This window comes from Coregonus clupeaformis, chromosome 29 (genome assembly GCF_020615455.1).
Source record: "Coregonus clupeaformis isolate EN_2021a chromosome 29, ASM2061545v1, whole genome shotgun sequence".
Classification (NCBI taxonomy): Eukaryota; Metazoa; Chordata; class Actinopteri; order Salmoniformes; family Salmonidae; genus Coregonus; species Coregonus clupeaformis.
The window spans coordinates 21,397,329-21,418,474 of record NC_059220.1 but is presented as its reverse complement, the minus strand read 5'-3'; the positions used below and the strand labels follow the sequence as shown (position 1 = coordinate 21,418,474).

Below are 21,146 nucleotides of genomic sequence, written 5' to 3'. Positions count from 1 at the left end.
TAATGACCATCGTTATGTTTGGAGGAAAAAGGGGTTGGCTTGCAAGCCAAAGAACACCATCCCAACCGTGAAGCACGGGGGTGGCAGCATCATGCTGTGGGGGTGCTTTGCTGCAGGAGGGACTGGTGCACTTCACAAAATAGATGGCATCATGAGGAAGGAAAATTATGTGGATATATTGAAGCAACATCTCAAGACATCAGTCAGGAAGTGAAAGCTTGGTCGCAAATGGGTCTTCCAAATGGACAATGACCCCAAGCATACTTCCAAAGTTGTGGCAAATTGGCTTAAGGACAACAAAGTCAAGGTATTGGAGTGGCCATCACAAAGCCCTGACCTCAATCCTATAGAACATTTGTGGGCAGAACTGAAAAAACGTGTGCGAGCAAGGAGGCCTACAAAGCTGACTCAGTTACACCAGCTCTGTCAGGAGGAATGGGCCAAAATTCACCCAACTTATTGTTGGAAGCTTGTGGAAGGCTACCCGAAATGTTTGACCCAAGTTAAACAATTTAAAGGCATTGCTACCAAATACTAATTGAGTGTATGTAAACTTCTGACCCACTGGGTGTCAGAAAACGGGCGTAGGTGTGGTGTGGGAATCAAATGCAGGATGCAGATGCAAGTCCAAAAATACTTTAATAAAGTCCACAGAATGAACGGCTGCAAACAGAGCCGGAGGCACAAGAAAAATAACGCACTAAGCGTAAAAAATACAACACACGCACAACAGTGCGGACTCTCTAACAAGAATAGAGCACAAACAGACTGGCAACACCTGCTGACACGGAACAACTACACACAACCACAAGACAGAAACAACGAGAACTTAAAGGACACATAATCAAGACAAAATGAGAAACAGGTGTACCAAAACAGACCAAACCAAACACAGAAACAACGAATGGTAGCAGCTAGTACTCCGGGGATGACGACCGCCGAAGCCTGCCCGAACAAGGAGAAGGAGCAGCCTCAGCAGAAACCGTGACAGTACCCCCCCCTTGACGCGCGGCTCCAGCCGTGCGCCGACCCCGAACTCGGGGACGAGCAGGAGGACGCGGAGCAGGGCGCGTGGGATGACCACGATGGAACTCAGTCAGAAGGGATGGGTCTAAGATATCTCTCCTCGGCACCCAGCACCGCTCCTCCAGACCGTACCCCTCCCACTCCACGAGATATTGGAGACCCCCCATCCGGCGTCTCGAATCCAGGATGGACCGAACTGTGTACGCCGGAGCCCCCTCGATGTCCAGCGGGGGCGGAGGAGTCTCTGCTATCTCACAGTCCTGGAGTGGACCAGCTACCACCGGCCTGAGGAGAGACACATGGAACGAGGGGTTAATATTCTTATAATCAATAGGAAGTTGTAATCTGTAACACACCTCGTTCAACCTCCTCAGGACTTTAAAAGGCCCCACAAACCACCGACCCAGCTTCCGGCAGGGCAGGCGGAGGGGCAGGTTTCTGGTCGAGAGCAAGACTCGATCTTCCGGTGCGTACACCGGTCCCACACTGCGGTGGAGATCGGCGCTCGCCTTGTGTCGACGGATGGCCCGCTGCAGATGTACGTGAGCAGCGTTCCACGTCTCCTCCGAGCGCCGCACCCACTCATCCACCGCAGGGGCCTCGATCTGGCTCTGATGCCAAGGTGCCAGAGTCGGCTGGTACCCTAATACACATTGGAAAGGAGTGAGTCTGGTGGAGGAGTGGCGAAGGGAGTTCTGGGCCATCTCGGCCCAGGGAACATACCTCGCCCACTCCTCCGGCCGGCCGTGGCAATACGACCTCAGAAACCTACCCACATCCTGGTTTACCCGTTCAACCTGCCCATTGCTCTCCGGGTGGTACCCCGAGGTAAGGCTCACCGAGACCCCCAAGCGCTCCATGAACGCTCTCCAGACTCGAGAGGTAAACTGGGGGCCTCGATCAGACACTATATCCTCGGGTACCCCGTAATGCCGGAAGACGTGAGTGAATAGTGCCTCAGCGGTCTGTAGGGCAGTGGGGAGACCCGGCATGGGAAGGAGACGACAAGCCTTCGAGAACCGATCCACAACGACCAGGATGGTGGTATTTCCCTGGGAGGGGGGAAGGTCAGTAACGAAATCCACCGAGAGGTGAGACCAGGGTCGTTGTGGAACGGGCAGGGGTTGTAGCTTACCCCGGGGCAGGTGTCTGGGTGCCTTACACTGGGCACACACCGAGCAGGAGGAAACATAAACCCTCACATCCCTGGCTAACGTTGGCCACCAGTACTTAGTGCTAAGGCAGTGCACCGTCCGGCCAATCCCTGGATGTCCAGAGGAGGGTGACGTGTGAGCCCAATATATAAGTCGATCCCGAACCTCGAGCGGAACGTACGTCCGACCCACAGGACACTGTGGAGGGCTAGGATCGACGCAACGCCCGCTCGATGAATCGACCTCCCACACCACCGGTGCCACCAGGCAAGATGGCGGGAGTATGGGCGTGGGCTCAACGGACCTCTCCTCCATGTCATACCGCCGGGACAGGGCATCTGCCTTACCGTTCTGGGACCCAGGGATGTACGTGATCTTAAAAAACGAACCGGGCCAGAAACATGTTCCACCTAGCCTGGCGAGGGTTCAGTCTCCTAGCTGCCCGGATGTACTCCAGGTTTCGGTGGTCAGTCAAAATGAGGAAAGGGTGTTGAGCCCCCTCAAGCCAATGCCTCCACACCTTTAGGGCCTGGACCACGGCTAGCAGCTCCCTGTCCCCCACGTCATAATAATTTCGCTCCGCCGGACTGAGCTTTTTAGAGTAAAAGGCACAGGGGCGGAGTTTCAGGGGCGTGCCAGACCGTTGCGAGAGCACGGCCCCTATACCGGCTTCAGACGCGTCTACCTCGACCTGGAATGGTAGCGCGGGATCCGGATGCGCCAGCACCGGCGCCGAAGTAAACAGGTCCTTCAGTCTCCCAAAAGCCCTATCAGCCTCAGCAGACCACTGCAAGCGCACCTCCCTTTAGAAGAGACGTTATGGGAGCTGCCACCTGTCCAAAACCCCGGATAAACCTCCTGTAGTAATTCGCAAAGCCCAAGAACCGCTGCACCTCTTTAACAGTGGTTGGAGTTTGCCAATTACGCACGGCCGACACACGGTCAACCTCCATCTTTACCCCTGACGCAGACAACTGATAACCCAAAAAGGAGACAGGCTCCTGGAAAAACAGACATTTCTCTGCCTTGACATATAGGTCATGCTCCAACAATCTCCTCAACACTCGGCGCACCAGGGCTACATGCTCGGCTCGGGTAGAAGAATACACCAGAATGTCGTCGATGTACACGACCACTCCTTGCCCCTCTATATCCCGGAAGATCTCATCTACGAAGGATTGGAAGACTGAAGGAGCATTCATTAACCCGTATGGCATGACGAGATCCTCGTAATGACCCGAGGTGGTACTAAATGCTGTCTTCCATTCGTCTCCCTCCCTAATACGCACCAAGTTGTATGCGCTCCTGAGGTCCAATTTTGTGAAGAACCGCGCCCCGTGTAAAGACTCCGTCATAGTCGCAATGAGAGGGAGTGGATAACTATATTTCACAGTAATCTTTTTGAGACTGCGGTAATCAATACACGGGCGCAAACCTCCATCCTTTTTCTTCACAAAAAAGAAACTCGAGGACGCAGGGGAAGTGGAGGGCCGTATGTATCCCTGTCTCAGAGACTCGGCTATGTAAGTCTCCATAGCTCTCTTCTCCTCTTGAGACAAAGGATACACATGGCTCCGCGGAAGCGCAGCTCCTACCTGGAGGTCTATCGCACAATCCCCCTGTCTATGTGGTGGCAATTGCGTCGCCTTCGCCTTACTAAACACAAGTGCTAAATCCTCATACTCGGGGGGAATGTGCAATGCAGGCACTTGGTTTGGACTCTCCACCGAGGTCGCCCCTACGGAAACGCCCAGACATCGCCCTACACACTGGGCAGACCACTCCTTAAGAGCCCTCTGTTGCCATGAAATAGAGGGATTATGGGTAATCAACCAGGGAAGCCCCAGCACCACCGGATACGCAGGAGAGTCAATAAGATATAGCTGAATAGTCTCCTCATGACCCTCCTGCGTCCCCATCCTAAGTGGAGCTGTGACCTCCCTAATAAACCCCGATCCCAACGGACGGCTATCTAGAGCATGTACAGGGAAAGGATTGTTGACAGGAAGGAGGGGAATCCCTAACTCTGCACAAAATCTCCGATCTATAAAATTCCTAGCTGCGCCTGAATCTACTAGCGCCTTATGCTGGGAACGAGGTGCAACCTGTGGGAAGCAAACAGGTATGGTTAGGTGCACAACAGAGAGCTCTGGGTAAGTGGGGCGCCTACTCACTTGGAAGGACTCCCCAGTGCGTAGCCAGCCGTCTGCCCCCTAGGAGACCCCCAGCACCTGGCCGCAGTGTGTCCTCCACGGCCACAGTTGGTACAGGGGGTTGGTCCCCCTGGGGCTCCTTCTCCTCTCCTTCTAGCGCCAGCACCCCCGAGCTCCATAGGACTAGGCTCGGAGGTGCTGGAGGGTGGGAATGGACGACCCCCACTCAGGACGCCCGCGGTGGCCAGCAGGGTGTCTAGACGAATGGCCATGTCCACCAACTGGTCAAACGTGAGGGTGGTGTCCCTGCAGGCCAACTCACGACGGACGCCCTCCCGTAGGCTGCAGCGGAAGTGGTCTATGAGGGCCCGCTCATTCCACCCTGCGTCTGCCGCTAGAGTCCGAACTCCAGTGCAAACTCCTGGGCGCTCCTCTTCCCTGTCGGAGGTAGAATAGACGTTCTCCCGCCGCCTTCCCTCAGGTGGATGGTCGAATACAGCCTTGAAGCGACGGGAGAACTCCGCATAGGTGATCGTCGGGGTCTATTCTCCTCCATTCGGCGTTGGCCCACTCCAACGCCTTGCCGGTGAGACAGGAGATGAGGGCGGAAACGCTCTCGTGTCCCGAGGGCACCGGGTGTACGGTGGCGAGGTAGAGTTAAACTTGTAGGAGGAAACCTTGACACCCGGCAGCGGTACCATCATACGCCCTCGGGAGCGAGAGCCGAATCCCACTGGGTTCCGGAGCGTGGACTAAGGGACTGACCGGTGCTGGTGGTAATGTAGGAGGAGGCGTGGGTGCCCAACTGGTCTCCAGGCGATTCAGGGTATTCATTACTCCCTGTAGAGCGTTGGTGATTTGGGCTATCCTGTCATCCTGTCCGCGGACGCGCTCCTCCCATGACTCGGTCGCTGCTGCTGCTCCTGCTGATTCCATGAGTGGTGTGTAGTTCTGTCAGAAAACGGGCGTAGGTGTGGTGTGGGAATCAAATGCAGGATGCAGATGCAAGTCCAAAAATACTTTAATAAAGTCCACAGAATGAACGGCTGCAAACAGAGCCGGAGGCACAAGAAAAATAACGCACTCAGCGTAAAAAATACAACACACGCACAACAGTGCGGACTCTCTAACAAGAATAGAGCACAAACAGACTGGCAACACCTGCTGACACGGAACAACTACACACAACCACAAGACAGAAACAACGAGAACTTAAAGGACACATAATCAAGACAAAATGAGAAACAGGTGTACCAAAACAGACCAAACCAAACAAACACAGAAACAACGAACGGTAGCAGCTAGTACTCCGGGGACGACGACCGCCGAAGCCTGCCCGAACAAGGAGAAGGAGCAGCCTCGGCAGAAACCGTGACACTGGGAATGTGATGTAAGAAATAAAAGCTGAAATAAATAATTTTCTCTACTATAATTCTGACATTTCACATTCTTAAAATAAAGTGGTGATCCTAACTGACCTAAGACAGGGAATTTTTACTAGGATTAAATGTCAGGAATTGTGAAAAACTGAGTTTAAATGTATTTGGCTAAGGTGTATGTAAACTTCTGACTTCAACTGTATATACAGTACAATATACACTACATGACCAAAGTATGTGGACACGACAAACATCTCATTCCAAAATCATGGGCATTAATATGGAGTTGGTCCCCCCTTTGCTGCTATAACAGCCTCCACTCTTCTGGGAAGGATTTCCACTAGATGTTAGGACATTGCTGCGTTGACTTGCTTCTATTCAGCCACAAGAGCATTAGTGAGGTCGGGCTCTGATGTTGGGTGATTAGGCCTGGCTCGCAGTCGGCGTTCCAATTCATCCCAAAGGTGCTCGATGCAGTTGAGGTCAGGGCTCTGTGCAGGCCAGTCAAGTTCATCCACACCGATCTCAACAAACCATTTCTGTATGGACCTCGCTTTGTGCGTGGGAGCATTGTCATGCTGAAACAGGAAAGGGCCTTCCCCAAACTGTTGCCACAAAGTTGGAAGCACAGAATCGTCTACAATGTCATGTATGCTGTAGCATTAAGATTTCACTTCACTGGAACTAAGGGGCCTAGCCCAAACCATGAAAAGAGCCCCAGACTATTATTCCTCCTTCAGCAAACTTTACAGTATGCAATGGGGCAGGTAGCATTCTCCTGGCATCCACCAAACCCAGATTCGTCCATCGGACTGCCAGATGGTGAAGCGTGATTCATCATTCCAGAGAATGCATTTCCACTGCTCCAGAGTCCAATGGCGGTGAGCTTTACACCACTCCATCCGATGCTTGGCATTGCACATGGTGATCTTAGGCTTGTGTGCGGCTGCTCGGCCATGGACACCCATTTCATGAAGCTCCCAACGAACAGTTATTGTGCTGACGTTACTTCCAGAGGCAGTTTGGAACTCGGTAGTAAGTGTTGCAACCGAGGACAGACGATTTTTACGCGCAGTGCGCTTCAGCACTTGGTAGTCCCATTCTGTGAGCTTGTGTGGCCTACTACTTCACGGCTGAGCCGTTGTTGCTCCTAGACGTTTCCACTTCACAATAACAGCACTTACAGTTGACCGGGGCAGCTCTTGCAGGGCAGATATTTAACAAACTGACTTGTTGGAAATGTGGCATCCTATGATGGTGCCACATTGAAAGTCACTGAGCTCTTCAGTAAGGCCATTCTACTGCCAATGTTTGTCTATGGAGATTGCATGGCTGTGTGCTCGATTTTATACACCTGTCAGCAACGGGTGTTGCTGAAATAGCCGAATCCACTAAGTTTAAGGGGTTTCCACATACTTTTGTATATATAGTGTATTTTGAAAAACAGTGTTGCTGTTAGCTACAAATTGGGAGTTGTTGAGAAAATGTTTTTTCTATTGGTTCTACAGACAGATTAGTCTTCTCTTTTCAGCAGTAAGTGTGTGCTTTCCAAACTGTATGTTTTTTCCTTGATTGTATTTTGAAATCTGCAAAAGGCAAACCGACAGCAGTTCCCATTCAAGTCAGAACTGGCATCCATTGCTAGTGTACCCATGAGTTTAACAGTTAAATTGCCAGAGTAAGAGGTTACGAAACCCTTTTATGGATTATATGTCTATGACCGCAACGCAACAAGCTGTAGCCTATATTTGGCACACATACTGCCCAAACTGCAGCCTTCCTGACTGTAGGCAAACCGGTAACTGCCAAAATAAAGGAAACATGTGAGTAAACAAGGGATACAAAGTATACTGAACAAAAATATAAATGCAAAGTGTAAAGTGTTGGTCCCATGTTTCATGAGTTGAAATAAAAGATCCCAGACATTTTCCATACGCACAAAAAGCGTATTTCTCTCTAATTTTGTGCACAAATTTGTTTACATCCCTGTTAGTGAGCATTTCTCCTTTGCCAAGATAATCCATCCACCTAACAGGTGTAGCATATCAAGAAGCTGATTAAACAGCATGATCATTACACAGGTGCACCTTGTGCTGGGGACAATAGAAGGTCACTCTAAAATGTGCAGTTTTGGCACGCAACACAATGCCACAGATGTCTCAGGTTTTGAGGGAGCGTGCATTTGGCAAGCTGACTGCAGGAATGTCCAACAGAGCTGTTGCCAGAGAATTTATATACCCTAAGCTAACTCCAACGTCGTTTTAGAGCATTTGGTAGCAGGTCCAACAGGCCTCACAACCGCAGACCACGTGTAACCATGCCAGCCCAGGACCACACTTTTACGACACTCTATGTTGGTCTTTCCTTACTTTTGGCAGATACCTGTATGTGCTTGTTATAAAACTTAATCCACAGTTATTTTTTAAAGAAACTATTGATCCTCTGTGGCTAAATTATGCTCTCTGGTGTATTTTGAACATTGAGAGCGGGCTTCTGTGGTTGGATAAAAAATAATAATATTAAAAACAATTACGTAATGTTTTTCTTAGCTTTTTTTTTTGCCTCTTGGGCCCCCTACGGGCTTGGGCCCAGCCCACACAATTGACCAGTCACAGTTATTTATTATGCAGTTTATAAACAAATATATATTAATCAGTTACCCAATCAAGGCACGTGGGCCCCCTACCTCCTCTCTCCCCATCTGATGATTAGCAGAGTGGCAGCAGGTAGCAGCAGGCTGTCTACACTCATTGAGAGCAGGCTCCTGAGTCTTCCTGTGGTTGGCGGTTGCAGTGAAAAATTATAAAATATATACTACATATATAATGTATACTGTATATATAATATATACTGTAAATATTTCCTTATTTATGATTTTTTATATTTTTTGCTGCCTCTTGGGCCATGGGGCTTCAGCACCGGTAAGCCCCTGCATTAATCCAGCACTGCGGGCGGGAAGGTGGAGCTCCTGTGGGCTGCGGCTGTACTGGCTATCACTAATATTTCATGCCTAGCAGATAGACAGAGGCAGTGTGCCGTGAGCACTTTCACTGGATCTGTCTGCTGGAAACTCAGATTACTTGTGTTGGGACGAGCCATGTTCACTTTACCTTATCGTTACCCTAGCTAAGTGACCTGACATGGCTGGCCCCCTGTCCTGAGTCATCTAATGATGTTTTAGGGCAGTGGATTATTTAATATAAACCTTAGTGTTGGAATTTCACTCTTGGCCCTTTGGTAAGTACCACTGAACAATATCTATCACCATCAAATGATAAGTTAATTCATGCAAAGATTATTGTGATTTGGTCTTTGCATCTCTTATACCCCCATGGGCCACTCTCAGACAGAGGTAAGAAAAAATCTTAACTCAGACAAAGAAAAGAAGGATGAGTTTTCTCCTCATTTACATAACCAAGAACAAGATGTCTGAGTGGGTTTGTAATATCTGGTGAACATTCAATAGATTAGGCAGGTGATCCCTCTGGTCCATGTCCTTATGAAGATCGTCTGACGTCTTATATTGAGTATGCAGAATGTCAGATTTGCTGCTATTTCTCTGAGAAGGCTTTTGTGCGCTTAATTGAAGTTCTCATTTTGCACAGCGGTTCTGGTCTTGACCAAGGCCTGTTTGATTGGCACACCTGATAATGAGTATTAGATGACAATTGTAGCTTGTGTTATTCTTCTCAGTGAGCACCCAACCCGCTTTCATAACATCAACTCTATGGAGTCAGGCAGCCCCATTCCTGATATACTGTCTGTATGAGATGAGAGGTGAACAGAGGTGTGTTTTTTATGGATCTATCAACTTTTAAATTGGAAGTGTCCTCCTTGTAACTGTCAGTCCCTTTTTCTCAGTCTCTCTCTCTGTGTGTGTTCTCAGGTTCTCCAGCTAGGCTCAGACATCCTCCCCCAGTACAAGCAGGAGGCTCCTAAGACTCCCCCCCACATCATCCTCCACTACTGCACCTTCAAGACCACCTGGGACTGGGTCATCCTCGTCCTCACCTTTTACACAGCCATCATGGTGCCCTATAATGTGTCCTTCAAGACCAAGCAGAACAACATTGTGTGGCTGGTGCTGGACAGTGTGGTGGATGTCATCTTCCTGGTGGACATCGTGCTTAACTTCCACACCACCTTCGTGGGGCCTGGTGGGGAGGTCATCTCAGACCCCAAGCTGATCAGGATGAACTACCTGAAGACCTGGTTTGTCATAGACCTGCTTTCCTGCCTGCCCTACGACATCATCAACGCCTTTGAGAACGTGGATGAGGTGCGGTAGGCTGGCTCAGGAAAAGGGGTGGGGGGATCTTTTAAATAATGTTTTTAAGGACATAATCTAAAGGTACTCCTGGCAGGATGTACAGGTGTGCTCTGGGTTCTTTCAAAACCACTTAGGCTGACGAGCTCTTGAGATTTTTTTGTCCTCCAGGAGAAGCAATAATCAATACTCCTTCAACCCAATCATAAAGAATGTGATTTTCCACCTGATGGAGTGTACAATTAACTGGATTTTAAACTGAAAAACCTATGAACAGTGTCACTGCTTTTATAGAGTTCAATGATAGATATTCCATTACTATCATTTATTGAGCAAACTGTAGGTAATAAAACCCATGTTTTAGGAGAGAGTGAGTGTGTTAGTGTGTATCCAGGTCAAAATGCATGTTTATATAGTTTATACACTGTATATACTGTAGGTTATATACAGTGCCTCCAGAAAGTATTCACACCCCTTGACTTTTTCCACATTTTGTTGTGTTGCAGCCTGAATTTAAAATGGATTAAATTTAGATGTTGTGTCACTGGCCTACACACAATACCCCATAATCTCAAAGTGGAATTATGTTTTTATAAATGTTTATAAATTAATTCAAAATTAAAAGCTGCTGGCCGAGTGGCGCAGCGGACTAAGGCACTGCATCGCAGTGTTTGAGGCGTCACTACAGACCCAGGTTCAATCCCAGGCTGTGTCACAGCCGGCTGTGACCGGGAGACCCATGAGGCGGCGCACAATTGTCCCGTCGTCTGGGTTAGGCAAGGTTTTGGCTGGCCTGGATTTCCTTGTCCCATCGCGCTCTAGTGACTCCTTGTGGCGGGCCGGGAGCCTGAAAGCTGACTTTGGTAGCCAGCTGGACGGTGTTTCCTCCGACATATTGGTGCGGCTGGCTTCCGGGTTAAGCGAGCAGTGTGTCAAGAAGCAGTGCGGCTCGGCAGGGTCGTATTTCGGAGGACACATGGCTCTCGACCTTCGCCTCTCCTGAGTCCGTAGGAGAGTTGCAGCGATGGGACAAGACTGTAACTACCAATTGGATATCACGAAAAAGGGGTAAAACTTTTTTTTTTAAACAATTAGAAATATGACATGAAATGTCTTGAGTCAATAAGTATTCAACCCTTTTGTCTTAGAGACTTACCCAGAAAGACTCACAGCTGTAATCACCACCAAAGGTGATTCTAACATGTATTGACTCAGGGGGTTGAAAACTTGTCTAATCAAGATATATTAGTGTTTTATTTTCCAATAATTTATATATTTTTTATATATTTTCTTCCACTTTGACATTAGAGTTTTTTGTGTAGATCGTTGACAAAAAATGCCACTGTAAAATACATGTTTGCTGTATTGATCGCTGAGGTGCCCAGGTGGCTGGGAGGTTCACTGCTGTTATTTGAAGCTGATGTGAAGGGGGTGAATTATGTCCTGTATTGGTGTCTGGTCAGGATACAGTAGGTGAATGGTCTCTTGCTGTATGTTAGTTCAGGTTTGTGTGCCTCTCTGGGGCTTCTCTGTGTGGGCCTGATAGTTTCTGAGGGCTCCTGTTGGGATGTGGCTGTAAAGTCCACTAGCTTACAGAGGGAGTGGGCAGGAGCAGCCGTGGGGGGCTGATAGGAAATCTCTTTTCAAAACTCACGGTGATGATTTGTCTCTGTGTCAAGCTGTGAGCTCTTATTGAGGGAAAAGGGTCATGTACAGCCGGTTGTGGTGGCCAATGTGCACACTGTATTGTAGACCTACTGTCACTCTGAAACATGCAGTGTAGAGAGAGAGAACAGAGAAAATAGGATAGAGAAGCTATGGAGTGAGCTGATAGAGAGAATAACAGGGAAAGACAAAGATATGTAAAACAGAAAGAGAAATAGTACAGGTAATGAAGATCATTTTCTTCTCTTATGTCTGGGTTGGGTTTTTTCCCTTTTTTATGTTTCTGGAGGGTTACATTTTGATGACAGTTTTTGCCTTTCAACATTATGGCTCTATGGTTGATGTTAAATGACTGCAGGTGCAATGCAAAATATCAAGTGCTTTGCTGCACATTGGTCTTTAGTTGCTGTACTTGCTTGCATGTTGAGCTTTAGTCCCTGTACATTATAGTGAGGATGCTTCGTCAAGATTTCACAAAACACAACAGATATTGCAGATATTTCACACACAGAATCACACTTGTGTATAAGGCTACACTGTCACATTCTAGCAGCTAGGACTGTTTGTACACAACATAATGTTTTCACAAGTCTTCTTCGCTGTGTGCTGCTGGCTGCTGAGGCTGACTGAGGTCTTGGAGGGGAGGAAGGGGGCTTTGAGCAGAGGAGGGGGATGGCAGGCCCCTATAGTCTGGGCTGCTACCTGCTGGCACCGAGCCCCAGTAAAGTGCACTCAGACGCACGTTTCCTGTCTGCAGGGGCCATGCCAGCGCTGGATAATAAAGTGTGACCTTTTTGTATGCCAGGCATGTTGCACTGAACAGAAACAATCTGACAGACCCAGGGGAGCCTCTCCCTCAGCCCTGTTGGGGCTTAGGTTAGCATTATTAGGACCCACTCAGGCTGGCTGTGAAGGTTTTGGGTTAAAATTAGCCTAGTGCTAAGGCCGGCTTTAGGGATTTGGGTTAGCATTAGCCTAGCGCCATTTCTTCAGTTAAAAGCTTTGAATCTTAAACTAATGATAAAGATCATGGTGTCAATTTTCTATCAATTTGATGAACTGCACGCTATGTCCTGAAGTCTAGTCTAATGTTGCTCCTAAAGGGGCATACACAGCCTAAGGCCAGGGGTACACCACCTGACTCTATCCACCCTCCATTTCTCCAGTGGTGTGTATTCATGTCGCCAAGAAATCCAAAGAATTTACTTTTTTTTTTAACAAATGTACACATAACATAATTTATCTTCCGTCTCTCTGTGTTTCATAATTTTCTTTCAATTCGCAAGAGTCTGAATGTATCTCACAGGAGAAAGCCTCTGAGCGAGTGAAACAGTGCCCCTCTGTCTCTCTACATGTAATCCATCTATCTGATGCTGTCTGGTCCAAACGAGCATGACATTGTTGCCGCCCGTAGCATTGAATGCAAGGGAAGCCAGCAAGGATTTGGCCTCCCTTGATAAAAAAGTATTAAACATTTGTCAATCAGCGTTGAGCTAAACTGAGCGTGCTCAACTGTGAATGATCCTGGCGCACCAAAAAAAGTGTCAAGGGAAGCCAGCTTGGATTTTGGCGTCACTCCTATCAAATCGCATTGAGAGCGTACATCATTGACAGAAAAACTTGAATTGTTGCATCTCGTTGTGTTGTCGTCATCCAGTGGCTAGCTGGCTAGCTAAAATGGGCCCTTTCTTAAATTAGCCATGGATGGAGATAGGAATTTGGACTTCTAGTTATATTTCATTCTCCGTACTGGCCAAGGATTATAATGGCGATTCTGATCCAACCAGAATACATTGTTGAGCCCCTGGCCTGAGAGTATGGAAGTTCAATATGTAGCTAGATGTAGAAGGCTAATGTTAACTAGCTAACGTTTGCCATGAATGGAAGTTAGGCTTGCAACCAAGCCTTTTAGCCAGGTAGCCTAATGGCCGGCAGGGATGTAGCTCAGTAGATAGAGCATGGCGTTTGCAACGCCTGGGTTGTGGGTTCGTTTCCCACAGGGGGTATGAAAAATAAAAAAAATATGTATGCACTAACTGTAAGTCGCTCTGAATAAGAGCGTCTGCTAAATGACTAAAATGTAAATGTACTGTATGACAGAGTGATATACCGTTTCGTCAACATGAAAGAGAGGAGGATGGCATTGGCATTTCTCTACTAGTAGGGTGAGTCAACATGTTTTTCTATTTGCACGAACGCACACACACAGAAATCAGAAACATGGACAGCCACATCATATTTAGCTTAAGTATATTCTACTAAATTGTATTTGGTATATTTTAGTTGTCGCTGTATTAGACTAAGCAGAGGTGATTTGATGATGTTGAAATGTTGAAGTTGAAATGGTGCTGGAATAGTGGAGGCAGGTCCTGTTTTCTTTGCGACTTGCAGTAACTCTCTGTGGTTCTAAATCAATAGTTGTTCAGTGGTTCGAAAATGTCGGAAACATTACTTGCTGTAGGTCATGTAACTGTCTGTTACATGCAATATGCTTTGTGGACTTCACTGGACATAGGTTGCTATCCGGTTTTGTGATGAAACAAAGGTGTGGTTGAATTTATTATGCCACTGTGTCTTCTTATTGTCTCAGCCTTTAGGCCTACATATACAGCACCAGTCAAAAGTTGACACACCTACTCATTCAAGGGTTTTTCTTTATTTTTACTATTTTCTACATTGTAGAATAATAGTGAACACATCAAAACTATGAAATAACACATATGGAATCATGTAGTAACTAAAAAAGTGTTAAATAAATTAAAATATATTTGAGATTCTTCGAAGTAGCCACCCTTTGCCTTGATGACAGCTTTGCACACTCTTGGCATTCTCTCAACCAGCTTCATGAGGAATGTTTTTCCAACAATCTTGAAGGAGTTCCCACATATGCTGAGCACTTGTTGGCTACTTTTCCTTCACTCTGCAGTCCAACTGATCCCAAACTATCTCAATTGGGTTGAGGTCAGCTGATTGTGGCAGCCAGGTCATCTGATGGAGCACTCCATCACTCTCCTTCTTGGTCAAATAGCCCTTACACAGACTGGAGGTGTGTTTTGGGTCATTATCCTGATGAAAAACAAATGATAGTCCCACTAAGCGCAAACCAGATGGGATGGCGAATCGCTGCAGAATGCTGTGGTAGCCATGCTGGTTAAGTGTGCCTTGAATTCTAAATAAATCACAGACAGTGTCACCAGCAAAGCACCCCCACACCATCACACCTCCTCCTCCATGCTTCATGGTGGGAACCACACTTGCAGAGATCATCCATTCACCTACTCTGTGTCTCACAATGACACAGCGGTTGGAACCAAAAATCTCTAATTTGGACTCATCAGACAAAAGGACAGATTTCTATTGCTCGTGTTTCTTGGCCTAAGCAGGTCTCTTCTTCTTATTGGTGTCCTTTAGTAGTGGTTTCTTTGCAGCAATTCGACCATGATGACCTGATTCACACAGTCTCCTTTGAACAGTTGATGTTGAAATGTGTCTTGTTATTTGAACTTGTGAAGCATTTATTTGGGCTGCAATATGAGGTGCAGTTAACTCTAATGAACATATCCTCTGCAGCAGAGGTAACTCCGGGTCTTCCTTTCCTGTGGCGGTCCTCATGAGAGCCAGTTTCATCATAGTGCTTGATGGTCATTTCTCTTTGCTTATTTGAGCTGTTCTTGCCATAATTTGGACTTGGTCTTTTACCAAATAGGGCTATCGTCTGTATACCACCCCTACCTTGTCACAACACAACTGATTGGCTCAAACGCATTAAGAAGGAAAGAAATTCCACAAATTAACTTTTAACAAGGCACACCTGTTAATTGAAATGCATTCCAGGTGACTACATCATGAACCTGGTTGAGAGAATGTCAAGAGTTTGCAAAGCTGTCGTCAAGGCAAAGGGTGGCTACTTTGAAGAATCTCATATAAAATATATTTGCTTAACACTTTTTTGGTTACTACATGATTCCATGTGTATTATTTCATAATTTTAATGTCTTCACTATTATTCTACAATGTAGAAAATAGTAAAAATAAAGAAAAACCTGTGAATGAGTAGGTGTTCTAAAACTTTTGACCAGTGTTGTGTATGTATATATATATATGTATATACAGTGGCTTGCGAAAGTATTCCCCCCCCCCCCCCACCCCTTGGCATTTTTCCTATTTTGTTGCCTTACAACCTGGAATTAAAATTGAGTTTTGGGGGGTTTGTATCAATTGATTTTAAACAACATGCCTACCACTTTGAAGATGCAAAATATTTTTTATTGTTAAACAAACAAGAAATAAGACAAAAAAACAGAACTTGAGCGTGCATAACTATTCACACCCCCAAAGTCAATACTTTGTAGAGCCACCTTTTGCAGCAATTACAGCTGCAAGTCTCTTGGGGTATGTCTCTATAAGCTTGGCACATCTAGCCACTGGGATTTTTGCCCATTCTTCAAGGCAAAACTGCTCCAGCTCCTTCAAGTTGGATGGGTTCCGCTGGTGTATAGCAATCTTTAAGTCATACCACAGATTCTCAATTGGATTGAGGTCTGGGCTTTGACTAGGCCATTCCAAGACATTTAAATGTTTCCCCTTAAACCACTAGAGTGTTGCTTTAGCAGTATGCTTAGGGTCATTGTCCTGCTGGAAGGTGAACCTCCGTCCCAGTCTCAAATATCTCAGTTTTCCCTCAAGAATTTCCCTGTATTTAGCGCCATCCACCATACCTTCAATTCTGACAAGTTTCCCAGTCCCTGCCGATGAGAGGTGTTGGGTTTGCGCCAGACATAGCGTGTTCCTTGATGGCCAAAAAGCTCTCATCTGACCAGAGTACCTTCTTCCATATGTTTGGAGAGTCTCCCACATGCCTTTTGCAAACACCAAATTCACTCACCTCGTATTGGACGAATAATTTTTCTTCAACGAGGCGGCCGCGAAGGATATCCTACAGACATCCGACAAGGCCCAAATCCCTGTCATTCGCATGAGGAAGAGACAGAGACGTGTAGAGTATCTTATGATAAGCTGTAGACCATACTATTTACCAAGAGAGTTTTCATCTATATTTTTCATAGCTGTCTATTTACCACCACAAACCAATGCTGGCATTAATATTGCACTGAATGAGCTGTATAAGGCCATAAGTCAACAGGAAAACGCTCATCCAGAGGCAGCGCTCCTAGTGGCCGGGGACTTTAATGGAGGGAAACTTAAATCCATTCTACCTAATTTCTACCAGCATGTTAAATGTGCAACCAGAGGGAAAAAAAACTCTAGACCACCTTTACTCCACACACAGAGACGCATACAAAGCTCTCCCTCGCCCTCCATTTGGCAAATCTGACCATAACTCTATCCTCCTGATTCCTGCTTATAAGCAAAAACTAAAGCAGGAAGCACCAGTGACTCGGTTAATAAAAAAGTGGTCAGATGACGCAGATGCTAAGCTACAGGACTGTTTTGCTAGCACAGACTGGAAGATGTTCCGGGATTCTTTAGATAGCATTGAGGAGTACACCACATCAGTCACTGGCTTCATTAATAAGTGCATCGATGATGTCGTCCCCACAGTGACCGTATGTACATACCCCAACCAGAAGCCATGGATTACAGGAAACATCCGCACTGAGCTAAAGGGTAGAGCTGCCGCTTTCAAGGAGCGGGACTCTAACCCGGACGCTTATAAGAAATCCCGCTATGCCCTCCGAACCATCAAACAGGCAAAGAGTCAATACAGGACTAAGATTGAATCGTACTACACCGGCTCTGACGCTCGTCGGATGTGGCAGGGCTTGAAAACTATTACAGACTACAAAGGGAAGCACAGCCGCGAGCTTCCCAGTGACACAAGCCTACCAGAAGAGCTAAACCAATTCTATGCTCGCTTCGAGGCAAGCAACACTGAAGCATGCATGAGAGCACCAGCTGTTCTGGATGACTCTGTGATCACGCTCTCCGTAGCTGATGTGAGTAAGACTTTTAAGCAGGTCAACATTCACAAGGCCGCAGGGCCAGACGGATTACCAGGACGTGTACTCCGAGCATGTGCTGACCAACTGGCAAGTGTCTTCACTGACATTTTCAACATGTCCCTGACTGAGTCTGTAATACCAACATGTTTCAAGCAGACCACCATAGTCCCCGTGCCCAAGGACACTAAGATAACCTGCCTAAATGACTACCGACCCGTAGCACTGACGTCTGTAGCCATGAAGTGCTTTGAAAGGCTGGTAATGGCTCACATCAACACCATTATCCCAGAAACCCTAGACCCACTCCAATTTGCATACCGCCCCAACAGGTCCACAGATGATGCAATCTCTATTGCACTCCACACTGCCCTTTCCCACCTGGACAAGAGGAACACCTACGTGAGAATGCTATTCATTGACTACAGCTCAGCATTCAACACCATAGTGCCCTCAAAGCTCATCACTAAGCTAAGGATCCTGGGACTAAACACCCCCCTCTGCAACTGGATCCTGGACTTCCTGACGGGCCGCCCCCAGGTGGTAAGGGTAGGTAACAACACATCTGCCACACTGATCCTCAACACGGGGGCCCCTCAGGGGTGCGTGCTCAGTCCCCTCCTGTACTCCCTGTTCACCCATGACTGCATGGCCAGGCACGACTCCAACACCATCATTAAGTTTGCCGACGACACAACAGTGGTAGGCCTGATCACCGACAACGATGAGACAGCCTATAGGGAGGAGGTCGGAGACCTGGCCGTGTGGTGCCAGGATAACAACCTCTCCCTCAACGTGACCAAGACAAATGAGATGATTGTGGACTACAGGAAAAAAAAGAGGACTGAGCACGCCCCCATTCTCATCGATGGGGCTGTAGTGGAACGGGTTGAGAGCTATAAGTTCCTTGGTGTCCACATCACCAACAAACTATCATGGTCCAAACACACCAAGACAGTCGTGAAGAGGGCACGACAAAGCCTATTCCCCCTCAGGAGACTGAAAAGATTCGGCATGGGTCCTCAGATCCTCAAAAAATTCTACAGCTGCACCATCGAGAGCATCCTGACTGGTTGCATCTCCGCCTGGTATGGCAACTGCTTGGCCTCCGACCGCAAGGCACTACAGAGGGTAGTGCGTACGGCCCAGTACATCACTGGGGCCAAGCTTCCTGCCATCCAGGACCTCTATACCAGGCGGTGTCAGAGGAAGGCCCTCAAAATTGTCAAAGACTCCAGCCACCCTAGTCATAGACTGTTCTCTCTGCTACCGCACGGCAAGCGGTACCGGAGTGCCAAGTCTAGGTCCAAAAGACTTCTCAACAGCTTCTACCCCCAAGCCATAAGACTCCTGAACAGCTAATCATGGCTACCCGGACTATCTGCACTGCCCCCCACCCCATCTTTTTACGCTGCTGCTACTCTGTTAATTATTCATGCATAGTCACTTTAACTCTACCCACATGTACATATTACTTCAACTACCTCAACTAGCCGGTGCCCCCGCACATTGACTCTGCACCGGTACCCCCCTGTATATATAGCCTCCCTACTGTTATTTTATTTTACTTCTGCTCTTTTTTTCTCAACACTTTTTTGTTGTTATTTTATTTTACTTTTTTATTAAAAATAAATGCACTGTTGGTTTAGGGCTGTAAGTAAGCATTTCACTGTAATGTCTGCACCTGTTGTATTCGGCGCATGTGGCCAATAAAATTTTATTTTATTTGATTTGCTTATTTTTTTCATTAAGCAATGGCTTTTTTCTGGCCACTCTTCCGTAAAGCCCAGCTCTGTGGAGTGTGCGGCTTAAGTGGTCCTATGGACAGATACTCAAATCTCCGTTGTGGAGCTTTTCAGCTCCTTCAGGGTTATCTTTGGTGTCTTTGTTGCCTCTCTGATTAATGCCCTCCTTGCCTGGTCCGTGAGTTTTGGTGGGCGGCCCTCTCTTGACAGGTTTGTTGTGGTGACATATTCTTTCCCATTTTTTTATAATGGATTTAATGGTGCTCTGTGGGATGTTCAAAGTTTCAGATATTTTCTTATAACCCAACCCTGATCTGTACTTCTCCACAACTTTGTCCCTGACCTGTTTGGAGCGCTCCTTGGTCTTCATGGTGCCGCTTGCTTGGTGGTGCCCCTTGCTTTGTGGTGTTGCAGACTCCGGGTGTCACAGTGGCTGATGTGGATGTGGTGGAGGAGTAACACGCAGGACACAGAAGCTAAGTCCAATCGACTTTACTGAACACGAACAAATAAATCCAAACTCTGGCCTCAACAAAAATAGGAGGCGGACTATGCGCAACAATGCGCAATACACAAGTAATCCAAGGCGCACGAAAACAGTACAGTGCGACGACAGGAAATACAACATACAAAAGACGAGCCGCACCTGATGACAGGCGAACAATAACACACAACACACGACTAACAAAATGAGAAACTTATAGTGGACATAATCAACCCAAATGGAAACAGGTGTACAATAAAGACAAAACCAAACGAAAATCGATAACATACAACGGTGGCAGCTAGTACTCCGGGGACGACGACCGCCGAAGCCTGCCCGAGCAAGGAGGAGGAGCAGCCTCGGCCGAAACCGTGACAGTACCCCCCCCCTTGACGCGCGGCTCCAGCCGTGCGCCGACCCCGGCCTCGGGAACGACCAGGAGGACGCGGAGCAGGGCGCGTGGGTTGACCACGGTGGAACTCTGTCAGGAGAGACGGGTCTAGGATGTCCCTCCTCGGCACCCAGCACCGTTCCTCCGGGCCGTACCCCTCCCACTCCATGAGATATTGGAGACCCCCCATCCGACGTCTCGAATCCAAGATGGACCAAACTGTGTACGCCGGAGCCCCCTCGATGTCCAGTGGGGGCGGAGGAGTCTCTCTGATCTCATCGTTCTGGAGTGGATCAGCTACCACCGGCCTGAGAAGAGACACATGGAATGAGGGGTTAATACGATAATCACTAGGCAGTTGTAACCTGTAACACACCTCGTTCAATCTTCTCAGGACTTTAAAAGGCCCCACAAACCGCCGACCCAGTTTCCGGCAGGGCAGGCGGAGGGGGAGGTTTCTGGTAGAGAGCCAGACTCGATCACCAGGTGCGTACACCGGCCCCTCACTGTGGTGGAGATCGGCGCTCGCTTTCTGACGACGGATGGCCCGCTGCAGGTGGACGTGTGCAGCGTTCCACGTCTCCTCCGAGCGCCGCACCCACTCATCCACCGCAGGAGCCTCGATCTGGCTCTGCTGCCACGGTGCCAGAACCAGCTGGTAACCTAACACACATTGGAAAGGGGTTAGATTGGTTGAGGAGTGGCGGAGAGAGTTCTGGGCCATCTCTGCCCAGGGAACATACCTCGCCCACTCCTCCGGCCGGCCCTGGCAATATGATCTAAGAAACCTACACACATCCTGGTTCACACGTTCCACCTGCACCTTAGCTCTCCGGGTGGTAACCCGAGGTCAGGCTCACCGAGACCCCCAACCGCTCCATAAACGCTCTCCAGACTCTGGAGGTGAACTGGGGACCTCGAT

The 21,146-nt window shown here is 47.8% G+C and overlaps 1 protein-coding gene across 1 annotated transcript in view; it reads left to right on the top strand.

Moving 5' to 3' along the window:
* The window catches only part of LOC121544292 (potassium voltage-gated channel subfamily H member 5-like), a 165,597-nt gene that overhangs the window by 103,515 nt on the left and 40,936 nt on the right, over positions 1-21,146 (top strand). Inside the window, exon 7 of the mRNA XM_041854203.1 lies at positions 9,599-9,991. Coding sequence (XP_041710137.1) covers positions 9,599-9,991 — 393 coding nt within the window. The remainder of the gene's footprint in view (positions 1-9,598; positions 9,992-21,146) is intronic.